The sequence below is a fragment of the Aricia agestis genome, chromosome 18 (genome assembly GCF_905147365.1).
Source record: "Aricia agestis chromosome 18, ilAriAges1.1, whole genome shotgun sequence".
Lineage (NCBI taxonomy): Eukaryota > Metazoa > Arthropoda > Insecta > Lepidoptera > Lycaenidae > Aricia > Aricia agestis.
In genome coordinates, this window is record NC_056423.1 from 9,881,872 (window position 1) to 9,895,530 (window position 13,659).

The window sequence follows — 13,659 nt, forward strand, 5'->3', positions numbered from 1 at the left end:
ACATACATAATAGCCCTATAACAAGCTAAAAGTAACATCTAACGGAAGCTATTAGCTATACAATATTTCTATAACATTTAAAAATATGATGTGATAAAGAATGAATGGATGATGTTGTCATAAAATATGACATTTGTGTGCCAAATGTTATAAAACGGTCAATTGCCCAATGTCACGTCTATTTTACAATATCTAAGAAAGCACAACTTTAAATAAAATCACTAAAGAACTATTTAATTGCTGTATAAAAAAGGATGCTTAGGGCCTGTTTCACCGCTTCCTGATAAGGCTATCCTATTAACTTGACAGGTCAAGTATGGAGAATCTGTCAAAAAAGTTGTGAATAGATAAAGTGCCTAATAGGCACTTTATCAGAAAGTGGTGAAACAGGTCCTTAATATTTAGGTATGTAATTAGTTGTAGGCAACAAAATAAAAAATTCGGCACGTATTTTATAGGTCTAGATGTGAAAAGAGATTCGCATCTACTAACAGATGCGAAAAAAGTAGTATTCTTTCTAACCTTCCTGCTGAGCTGAAGCTTTTATAAATCGACAGAGATAACTTTTAGTTTTTATAAAATGACGAAAATCTGGCTGTTACTGGCCTTTACTCTAGTCGATTTTCCTGCATTTGGGCTCGATTGGTAAGGTTTTGCCAAGAGTTTATCTTTTCAAAAGTTTTTCAGACTGATTAATATTTTGACGAACCTAATTTAAAGCGTAAGGGCCGCGCTACACCGGAATGGCACCGGCGAGGCGAGCACTTTCAGTGTCATATGATTTTAAACTTTATCTTCACTATTGTAATACATAGTATCGCTTGAAAAATCTACGGCCACGGGCGGCCATTCCGGTGTAGTAGGCCGTGCAGGTGATTATTGCAGGTGATTAAAAATCAGGAGAAAGTATGTGTGGACAACGACTGATTAGTGCAAGTCCTTTATTATGCCCTAATCACTAATCACTAATCATTCACTCGCACTAATCAAAGTGATAACAGGCCTTTAAAGAACTAACTTTGCTCGAACTGAAATAATATTTTCGCTATTCAAAACTAATATTCCTACTCAAAATGAGGACGCTCCTAGCGGGTTGCAACAGAGTAGAACATCCAATCCCGTCGTAATTGTATCAGCGCGGATGACTCAAGTTGATGACTTATCAAAATTGTGATTCAAATCCACTAGGGTTGCCGACCGAACGAAAAATGTTGTAGATAATCATTTTAAAATTACTTATATTTTACAGTTTGCTTGCTATACAATTAATTAATTATTATCTACAGCTCCTTTAGAGTTTTCTTACAGAGGAGTTTGGTATTATGTCAGAAATAAAATAATAGTATTCCCATTCTACTAGTTTAATCTAGATGATTAATACAGTTTCGATCCAGTCCAGATCAAAATATCAAACGGCAAAATAGTGTTTTAACATGCTTCAAACAAACGACAATCGACTTGTTTTGGAGATTTTGATAAAAACGCATTTGAAATTCGTTTGATGCTTACGAGAATTTTATCTTTTTTTTTGTTTTGTCTTTGATTGCATCGGAAGCACTTACAGACAGAACACGACACAGTATTATTACAATATTATTTAGCAAAATTGACCTACTTAACTAAAAAAAACAAACACGTAAAAATTGTTCAACATTCATTCTAAGTTGGCAACCCTATTTATCTCAAGTATGTAACAAACAAATAGCAAATAGCGATGGTGCATTGTATGAACTATGAAATACATTAACTCGCTTATCAGATTCTGAACTTTTTCTTGGTCTGATAAAAGCGAAAATAGTCTAGCTGGGCATAGAACATTTTTGCTGTGTTAGCATGTTTCAAAATTATGCTTAAGAACTTAAAATATATTTCACGATAATCTAATTCTTTTTTTTCAGTATTATTACAGTTGGTTACCTCTTAAAAATATATGAATGCAAAATGGCAAAGCTAGCATGATGATTTTAGCATTGTGATCGGGGAACCTATAATTCTCATGCCTTGAATTCCGATCGCAAGCAGTCGCACTCGCTTGTAAGACAGCATAATATTGTGTGCGCGAACCAGGAGGCCTACTACGAAACCGTTTTGAGACTCAAAAAATTGAACGAGAATGCCGCGTCCTGCTCTAACAACGTCGTTTCACGTTTGTTAGAGTAAGACGCGTCACGCGGCATTCTCGTTCGATTGTTTGAGTCTCAAAACGGTTTCGTGGTACGGGGCCTGCGCTCGAATCGACATACTAGTCATGAGAATAAGCCCCCTGTGATTATAGAAAACTCGAACGAAAAAACTGAAATAAGCTTAGTGCTTACAACATACAAGCATGCCTTCCTTTTCCGTGTACAAACTACCTACACGCAAAACAAGCGTAATATGTACAAAATACTTACTGACACCTCCGCCTTAGTGTGCGTGTACATACAAGTTATATAAGCTATTTACATAACGCTTACATTACTATACAGTATAAGTAATAGTCTATAGTCTATACAATCTCCAAAATGAATCAGAACAACGCAAAAAACAATTTCGATTTCGAACGAGTCAGCTTCGACTTCGATTTTCATATAGCTTTGATTGTGATTTGTGACTCTTTCAAGTTTAAACTGACTCGAATCAAAATTAAAATCGCATTGACCAAACGTCAAACTTCAATTATCACGAAAGCCAACGCCACAATAGACATAACTACCAGTAGTTCGACTGCAAAGAGACGGACAGGTTTCAATATCTGTCAAATTCGTCGGGTTTCACTAGGATTATGAACGGAATGTGCCCCGCGCTGGCTGATATAATTTATTTTAAATATTTAAAATAAACATTTCAAAATTGAATTCTGACAATTTTAATCGCATGTGCCAAAACACAAACAACAATACCACCAAAGAGGAACACGTCCAGCGAATATGTCATAGTTTTAAATTCGTAGGTAACAAGTTAACAACCCTAGCGACGATTTTCGTCATAATACGTCAAATTTAAAAATTTCAACATCAGTTTTAAGTCGGCATACTCTATAATTCTGTCTACTGTGCCAACGCACCATCGTGTGCTAGACGCTAGTGTCGACTGTCGATGTTGGGACTTGGGAGTACCAAAAACTACTGTGATCGAGTAAATTCGATTCTCGATTTTGGACTCGGACTAATGCTCAGTAGAAGACACAGTAGAGGAGTTCAAGAAACCACTCTTCCACCATGTCTCTAAAATCTAAATATTGTTATATTTACACAGGAAACCACATAAACGGTTATCAATCGACATAATCGACAAATGGAGCTTATCTCGCGCCGTAATATACCATTATGGTGGAAATTGATTTTAAACGTAAGAACTCGATAAGGAGCTAACGGGACTGATAAGAGTCAACATGGTAGTTACTCATCTGATAGTAACTTATATCAATAAGGTAAATAGATTTAACATGAGCCACTAAAATTTTTAGAAAAAGCGTACCTTTCATCCCCCAAGATAAAAAATCTGCAGAACTTGATAAGGAGCCAACAAGACCGATAAGAGTCAACATGGTCTACTCATCTGATGGTAAGTGATATCAATGATGGTATATTCAACATGAGTAACAAAATTTTTCAGAAAAAGGCCTTTCATCCCCCATAATAAATAAAAAATCCGTTAAATTGGACAAGAACAAAGAAGCTCTTACTATATGTATATAATATTTCCCTATCCCTGCCCTGCCCTGCCCTGTCTCAGAATCTGTCAAACTAGACAAGAGCAAAGACGCTTTTGTGGAACGCGGGGAAAATGTCCTGTTTCTGCGGTGTTCACACAGGAGTAAATATTTTCAATAGACATTAGCCAATCAAAAGTGCTAGCATGTGTTTCCTGTTTAAAACCCTGAGAAACCTGACATAAGGGTGTTTTCAGATCTTAACCGACTACTAAAACAAACTCCTGGGAATAAAGTATAAAGGTACAAGCTGGAAGCCGCCTACATGAAGTTGCAACGCGACACGTCATTTCTATGTATTTCTATGAATGTGTCGCTAGCTTCGTGTCGCGACGACACGTCGTCTGCGGTTGGTTCATGTCGTCCGCTGCCAACCGGCACCTTTACGTTCTGTTATATTTTAGGTGAACATAATCCCCCACATTTCGAAACTCGGTTAAAATGAAACAAGACGTTATATTAATAGTATTACAACTGTCTACAGGCGATCTAGAATCTAGATTTATGACCGCTGACTGACGACCTAGTCGTTATCCTAGATAATTGAAATCCGGGCTGGTCTATTTCTGGAGCGTGGTAGCCCTAGCACAAGAAACATCTCCAGGAAACTTTATCACCGTAATAATCAATACTAATATTATAAACGTGAAAAGTGTATCCGTCTGTTACCTCTTCACACTTAACGGCTGAACCGACTCAAATTATTTTTGTATGGAGCTACTTTGAAAGACGGGAAAGCATATAGGGCTGTTTATGTCTGCGTTTCCACTGAAGCGGAGCGGAGCTAAACGGTGCCCGAATTGACCAATCGTGCTATTCTAGCGGAATGACAGCGAAGATTTCGAGCATGGTGATTAGTCAATTCGGCACCGCTAAGCTCCGCTCCGCTTCAGTGGAAACGCAGCCTAAGGCGACGCCTTGATAATTTAGGTGTAGCGGTATCGATTTTTCTCAGCAATGACTAAAGCTAAGAAATTAAAGTTTATTGTCAGTATTCATCATGTCTTTGTCTTTGAATTACCCATAGCGATTGGTCAACTTTTATAACACAGAATAATCAATCAAAAAGACCTCTGTAAAAAAAGGGATTCCTATTTTGCCAACAGAGGAGAGTGATTTAAAGCTTCCAAAATTTGTACATTTAAATTGGTTCAAGCATACACTTCAATTTGCCCATAGCTTATATGAAATGTATCTATGGTTTTTAAGTTACGCGACAAAAACCATTTTGTCGCTTATGCCCTTACCATTTTTTGCAATCTAAAACATATCCAACACGGTTTTTTACTTTAACGCGGCGTCGCCTTAAGTCGCGGATAAATGTAGTTTCCGCGCGCTAACGAATTTCAGCACTCAATGTGTATCTTCTATTAAATTAAGATCCGTTTGGAAAGAGTCATTTAAAATTGCATCGCTGATCGCCTCATCACGTCGGTCGTCGCATTTAGGCCTGTTTCACCACTTCCTGATAAAGTGCCGGATAAGATGTCCACAACTTATCGACAGATTCTCCATACTCTATATGTCGAGTTAAGTGCTGGATAGCCTATCCGGCACTTATCAGGAAGTGGTGAAATAGGCCTTTAGGGTGGTATTCCAACCCCATGATTACACGTAAATGTTATGTAAGATGTAAGAAGCATAATCGCATCAAAGATAGTAAAAATAGCCTCCTTTACAACTGTACAAGATAATAAAATTACTTGTCTCTACTCTCTTTTCTGCGTCTTCAGCGAAATTGATATTTTATTGGCAGATGGTAGAACATAGACTATGAATCAATTTCTATGATTGTCGTATAGCTTTGTCCACAGTGTCTTTTTCTGTTCTACAAGAGCATGCGTTATAGCGGCGCAGTCAACAGCGAACGTATCCAAAACTTAAAAAATGACAATGTTGGCGTTGCGTTCGTTGACGCATTCAAGTAGAACGAAAGAAAATGACGAAAATTTGTAGACGAAAGCTCATAATGTGGATTGTGGACATAGTTTATGGTACATTTGCCGAGTGCTGACTGCCGACAAGTCCGAATCCACCAATTTCGAGTTAATAAAATACTGTTAAGATTCAGTCGTTACGTAGGTACACCCTTCTTCCAATCGAAATCTTAGAAATACTATACTAATCGCACGATACATAGCCTCTATAGTCCAGGGTCGATAATTTTTAAAACCAAAAAAAATCATAATAGGATGAAACCCATTAGAAAAGGAGGGAAATATGATAAAAATGAAAGGAAAAATAATTTACGGGCGATCTGAGGTTGGGAAGGGGATGGGGGTGAGTTTTTAAGGGTAAAAAACGGTTTTTCTCGATTTCCGGCAAAACTAAAAGTCCTATTGAAAAAAGTCAAATGGAAAAGTTGTAGATAATAAAAAGATCTAAGACTTTTGTATTTACACTTTTTTCACATAACCTCAAAATTTATGTGAAAAATTCAAAAAACCAAGTTTTTGGTTTTTTATTTTTATCTTTTACAAAAATTATTTTTTTATAACGAAATTTTGTGAAAACTTACCTTTTTATGTCCCAAATACGCTGTAATTTATTTAATTAAAAATATTTATTTTTTCACCTTATTTTGAATTAATATCGAAAAAACACCCTAATTTTCAATCGAAAATTCACCCGTCAAAATATCAGCTTTTTTCAAAAAGTTGGTGTGGTTTCTGTTCGTTGGAATCTCTACTTTCCGATGGTAAAAAAAAAATATATGTTACTATGGTAAATCTTCTCAGAAAATGCAAAAATTAAAAAAAAACTTGAATTCGAAAAAATTTTTTTAATTATTATAAATAATTTCATCTAAAAAATGTGATTGCTGCAATTTGTTTCAATTAAAAAGTTGATTTATTTAATTCTAATTACATTTATCAAAATCATTTAATGTGTTCTGTTTTTTAATATACTGTAATACATTATTTCTTGTATCGCTGCTTTGAACACATGAAATTTTTTCTTTTGATTTATTACCGAAAAATCCACCGCAGATACTCGTAAAGCAATGAGATTCAAAATTAAATCCAAGAGCATCTTTAATTACTTATTTTCCTTCCTTTGCTTTTTTTGTCTTGAACTACAAAATGTAGCTATTGCGGTCTCGTCATTATATTGACTTTGACAACTTCGATGAATAAAAGCTCATTTTTTGTATTTATTGTCGATTCTTTTTTTGCTGGATACCACTAAACGATTCAAAGTGCTTTTTTTATTGCATACACTTGCTTATCATCTGCCTTATTGCAAATGATACAAACAGATTCATCCATACTGATAATCTGAAAAGACAAAATCGAATTAATAATGTCTTCACTATTTAATCGTGAATAAACTCCCATGAAAAAAAAAATTAAAGAAATCAATGTCAAAATGTATAAATAATATATTATAAATCTATAAAAAAGTATAAAATATATATGAAAATCGGCCAAAAGTTTGTTTTATTAGAAATATATTTACGATATATATTTTATATATTTTTTATAGATTTTAAATATATTTTTTATAGATTTTGAAATATATTTTTTTTCATGGGATTAACTAAATATGTTTGTGCAAAATTAAGGAGATAATTATTTTTTTATCTTGTACTAAAATATCATTTAATGTAACAGCTGCTACGAAATATATAGTATATAATAGTAGGTATGTATGTAGTAAGACCCAGACCCGCCTAGCCCCTTCCCCACTTCTCCACGAAATACCTTTTGATGGGCTACAATTTTTCGTAGGTCACTCAGGTATATCTACTCAGGTATATATATAATTTATCTCAAAATAGTTATAAATAAGCATCTACGCATATAATTTAAAGAAAATTAGACAACTTTCTCCAAATATTGTAGATGTCTTATTAAATATTAATTTAATTAACTTATTTGTTTGTTAATTATAGTAGTATATTTTTATTTGCAATTTTTTTGTTATTGTTGTAATCTAACGTTTTTCGAGTAATTAAAGTCTAAATTTTAATAAATAGCTCAAAATTATTTATAATAATTAAAAAAAATTTTTCAAATTCAAGTTTTTTTTTAATTTTTGCGTTTTCTGAGAAGATTTACCATAGTAACATATATATTTTTTTTCACCATCGGAAAGTAGAGATTTCAACGAACAGAAACCACATCAACTTTTTGAAAAAAGCTGATATTTTGACGGGTGAATTTTCGATTGAAAATTAGGGTGTTTTTTCGATATTAATTCAAAATAAGGTGAAAAAATAAATATTTTTAATTAAATAAATTACAGCGTATTTGGGACATAAAAAGGTAAGTTTTCACAAAATTTCGTTATAAAAAAATAATTTTTGTAAAAGATAAAAATAAAAAACCAAAAACTTGGTTTTTTGAATTTTTCACATAAATTTTGAGGTTATGTGAAAAAAGTGTAAATACAAAAGTTTTAGATCTTTTTATTATCTACAACTTTTCCATTTGACTTTTTTCGATAGGACTTTTAGTTTTGCCGGAAATCGAGAAAATCCGTTTTTTACCCTTAAAAACTCACCCCCATCCCCTTCCCAACCTCAGATCGCCCGTAAATTATTTTTCCTTTCATTTTTATCATATTTCCCTCCTTTTCTAATGGGTTTCATTCTATTATAAATTTTTTTCACATTTCATTATTTTTAAAGGCTTCTACCCTGGTCTACTAAGCATCCCCTGTCCCAAAACCCAAGTCATTGGTATAGAAACTGACCTTGAAACGCTGAACGTCCTCCATTGTCGCTGTCTTGCCGTCCGACACGCAGGAGTGGAAGAAGGAGGGAGCCACCGACACGCCCAACGCCTCTGATGTCATACCGGTACCTGAAGAAAAAGAATTATTCTTAATTGGGAGGTGTAAGGTTTCTGCTTCCTACATTCTTCTGCAGGGCGATTCACGATTCCCGTTCGACACGGAATACGGAAATTTTACCGTGCGGTCATTGGTCAATGCCTAGTGCGGTGAGCGTTTATTGGATGGCGCGCGATGAAGTTTCCGAATACGAGTCGAATTACGCATTGTAAATCAGGGCCTGTGATTTTATGTGACGATAGGTATAGCATGTCCTTTGGACTTCAATTAGATTATTAAGGGAATTTAAAGAGTAGTCACCAGTAGAAGCTAGCTACATTACAGTTCGCATGTGATGTGTGGAACCATTTGCCCGTAAAATTTGAAGTCAGCATGCTAGGTGTGCATGCGAATGCACGTTACTTTTCAATGAGCAATAATATTATGTGGATTATGGAATACTTCATTGACTGACAGTTGACTTATGGCAACCTTACTTCGACTGACTTATTTCGTGTCCCATTTAAAAAGAACCGAACTAGTAATACTTCCAAAAATTTCCAAAATTTTTGATCCCTATTAACACAGCCTATTAAGGTCACGGTAACCTTCACAACTACTAGCTGAAATCATAAGACGGCTCTTCACATTTTTAATTTCAAGACGATTATGTCTTCCATCATCAGCCAACTTGAAAAGACTTACTAAAAACAGTCACAATACATAGGTAAGTAACCCTCAAAAAGTTGTACCATGTAGAGCGAACCCAAGGTGACATTTCCATGTCGTCATGTGCTCGCTAGTGAGATGTTCTGCTCCAATAATACCACCTAATGGGGGTACAAAGCCAGCGGTGCATTCACTCATTTTACAGCGCGCCGCAATACCGATATATTATGACTTTACATGTAATATGTCTTGTGTTGCGTGTATCTTACTGATATATCAGTAATAGTGCTCCCACACTGCCGTTACAAAATGTTTGTAAAATATATTTTCTAACATATATATATATATATATATATATATATATATATATATATATATATATATATATATATATATATATATATATGTTAGAAATTTTTTCTAATATATATATATATATATATATATTATATATATATATTCTAATATATATATATATATATATATATATATATATATATATATATATATATATACTAGCTGTTGCCCGCGACTTCGTCCGCGTGGACTTCAGTTAATAGCGCGCGATGTCAACAAAATTGGTGTCAAAAGCTTTTATAAAAAAAACCCTGGTACCCCTTAAATCAAAACAGCTGTGCAGTGTGCACATAATATTTCATTTTTAAAATTAAACTTTATATTTTATGCCAAATTTTAAAGCTTATTTAGCCCCCCAATTACCTACACAACTTTACCCATAAACTATTTATCATTAAGGTTACGTCACTGTATATAATATAAAGTACTGACTTACTGAATAACGTAAAAAACAATTAATAACAATCGAAACTCGAACGTATGATGATACCACCTCTTATAGAAAGATGTTGGGCAAGCGTTAGCGCGATGTAAGAGACGCACGGCGCCATCTAGTATGAATTTTTGGAACTAACTTAATTTGAACAAATTTTCGTATTTTCACCCCCTTACAACCCTTGTTTCCAGTAAAAAAGTAGCCTACGTCCTTTCTCAGGCTTTAGACTATCTGTATACAAAATTTCATTACAATCGGTTCGGTAGTTTTGGCGTGAAAGCGAGACAGACAACAGACAGACAGAGATACTTTCGCATTTATAATATTAGTATATATATATATATATATATATATATATATATATATATATATATATATATATATATATATATATATATATATATATATATATATATATATATATATATATATATATATATATATATATATATATATATATATATGGAATCTCGGAATCGGCTCCAACGATTTTCATGAAATTTAGTATATAGGGGGTTTGGGGGGCGATTAATCGATCTAGCTAGGAATCATTTTCAGAAAATGTCTTTTTATTCGTGTTTTATCGATAATCGATAAACTGAAAAATATGACTCTTCCTGACATCTATTGGCGAATAATAATACTATTTTGTTGGCAACTAATTGTTTTAACGACACAACAACAGCTAAAGCTATTCCAGCAGATGGCGTTGTTAAGTAACACGAAGTCAATGAGTGTTTGCTATACCGAGCAAAGCTCGGTCATCCAGGTACTAACGTTTAAATCTGGTATTGGCTCACCCAAGAGGTCACCGCATACCCCGTCGTCACCTTTATAAAAGGTTACGCATGTTTTATATTGTTTTGTTATAATTTGTTAACTTACGTTTACTAAATATTTTCTAACATATTTATTTTTAACATTTTTTAACATTTGTGATTAAATGTTTGCTAACAAATGTTTACTAACGTTACTAAACATTTTCTAACGGCAGTGTGGGAGCACCATAAGAACAAAGAATTACTCCCTGGATACTCGCTTAAATAGACAGAATCTCGCTCGGAATAAAATTTAGATACATCAATCTATTCTTTCCTTTTTCTCCGTCTCTTCTTTTTAGGGTAACAACGGGGACCTATTACTAAGACTTCGTTGTCTGTCCGTCTGTCTGTCTGTCTGTCTCCAGGCTGTAACTCAAGAACGGCTATAGCCAGACTTCTGAAATTTTCACAAGTGTACCTATATCTGTTGCAGCTATAACAAGAATTACTAAAAATAAAATAAAGTTAATATTTAAGGGGGGCTCCCATACAAGAAACGTGATTTTTTGGCGTTTTTAGCTTGTAATCAATAATGGTAACAGCTAGGCACTTACATTTTTCACAAAAAACTTAATTATATTGTTACTTTAATAATTAATAAGAAAATTAAATTAAAGTAAATATATAGTCCCTTACAAAAAACACATTTTTTTGTCTACTTTCGCTCTATACCGGTACGAAACCCTTCGTGCGCGAGTCCGACTCGCACTTGGCCGATTATTTATACATGAAAATTGGTGCCCACCCCAACATCTCTATCCTAGTTGTGGTTACTTTTTTCGTGATAGCCAAAGGAGTAAATGTAGTACTTGAAGAATGGATGATTGTTTCTCCATTATACAACTATTGTCCAAGGAACCCTAGTGAAACTATATGCATATTTCCACCATTGTCACATATCAATGGCGGTGTCATTTACAATGTTGCGTCGGACAAATCGAACAATAACCGGAAGCATACTATTCCCAACATGGCGAGCAAAAATGTAACACGACCAGTTGGCTAATTTGATAACATTTTATATTAGCGGGCCCGACGTACGTTGTCCCGTCATATGAAGTTTAAATTGTCAAAAGCGGAGCCCAGAAAATAACCCTTGCTTTCCATCAGGTGACCCTCGTCGACCCTTGCTCGTTTGCCCCCTTATTTTATAAAAAAAAGAGTAGATACTAGAGATCCCGCGCCAGATTTATATGCGTTTCGTATTCGGTGGTCTAAACCTTTAATTGATGTTTAAAAATGATTCTTATGTAGTTAACCCAAGGTCCCGTCATGGGTAAAATAGCTGTGAACGGTTGCATGCGCGCACGCACCATCGGGCACGCTTCCGGCACATTGAGCTAGCGTCTAATTGACTGGAAACTTTACATCTTTCCGTGTTGTCCACCGAAACACCGACCTCCGTATTATGCCTAATTTGAGGTTAGGGTGTATACATTCACATCTGAACTTTGCCCTATCCATACTAATTTACGAAAGCCTGTCGGTCTGTCTGTCTGTCTGTCTGTGTGTCCGTTATCTCGTCACGCGTAAACCACTGAATCGATTTTGATGCTACTAGAAAAATACTTTAATAAAGTAGCATTAAAATGCAATAGCAACGCTTTCGAAAAAGCTGTACGGCATGGCCACCATTTAAAGCATGGGTTTCTTTCTACGAGAGACAAGACAAAGTAACAAATAGAAAGAGGACATATTACTGCAATGCTTTTACGCTAGATGCAGCAACAGCATAGACAGTAAGCAAAAAGTTTTGTTCGTCGTCTGACGTTTCTGTCAATATCTGATATGTATAAGTATTAAGTAGTCTGTTTATAAATAATTAATAAGTGATTTCTACGGTTTTTTAGGTATGGAAGAGCGTTGTTACCTGACACAGGCCAAGGCCTACTAGGTGACTTTAATCTTGTATCTTACTAATGTAATTGTTTATAAGAAATAAAGATTATTATTATTATGTATGTGCTAGCGCCCTCTGCTTCAACCTTTGCGTAATAATTTCCCTATTGAAAAATAAATATGTCATGTAGCACCACCATCGTGGGTATCGCAGAGTGCAGACACAATAGATTTTCAATTGTTATGCAGCAGGCGGCTGGCTGCCGCTTAGGGATTGATGGGTTAAGTCTTACTTCTAGTATCTACATCTTTTGCATATTTTGCTTAGTATATTATAGCCTAGAATGGCTACAATACTGGCACTGTTTCATATAGTGACGCTGATGAATCTAAATTCTAGGTCTTATTAAATCATGAGTAACATCATTATTGTTCCCTCCATGTCTCTACCACGTCAATGAAGTTATGAATGGGTACCTCCCATATAAGTGAATCAAAGAATAACTCTGTTGTACCTTTTACAGTGTACAATGAAAGAACACCCTTCATAAAATATAACATAATATGAATTTTGTAAAATTAAATTCATAAAATGAAATAATATTTACTCCTATAATATCGAAAGAAGCTAATGTAAAATTGTCAAAATCTGCTTTACAAGGAAAAAACCTTTTAGTCTTTGGAACGTGCAAGATTCAGAAAATTTAGGCACCATGAGAATTGTCATGGTGCCTAAATTTTCCTGCGAAGAATATTAAATATGTAGTAATTAAAAATTTCAAATAAATAAAATAGCTATAATATACTTATTAAGTATTAACCGACTTCAAAAAAGGAGGTAATGTGTAGATGTCTACAGTCTAAGCTCCGTCTACATCAAAAACGATCCAGCATTTTTGAAGCTTATTTAAACAAACAAACACGTAAGTATTATGTAGTATGCATTTTAATCCAACATGATATTACAGAGTTACCGAGTTTTCGCTTTCATAGCGAGCGCGTGCGCATCTGACCGCGATACATCATACAACCATCAACAAAGGCAAATTATTACTTTATATGGAAAT

At 34.4% G+C, this 13,659-nt stretch overlaps 1 protein-coding gene across 3 annotated transcripts in view; it reads right to left on the minus strand.

Moving 5' to 3' along the window:
- LOC121736076 (cysteine sulfinic acid decarboxylase) overlaps positions 1 to 13,659 on the minus strand; it is a 77,161-nt gene that overhangs the window by 49,459 nt on the left and 14,043 nt on the right. For 2 of the 3 annotated variants that reach the window (XM_042127131.1, XM_042127132.1), the window contains exon 5: positions 8,393 to 8,502. In XM_042127131.1, the coding sequence (XP_041983065.1) occupies positions 8,393 to 8,502 (110 nt within the window). Of the gene's footprint in view, positions 1 to 2,393; positions 2,406 to 8,392; positions 8,503 to 13,659 lie in introns of all 3 variants that reach the window. The other variant, XM_042127130.1, reaches the window with a different exon arrangement.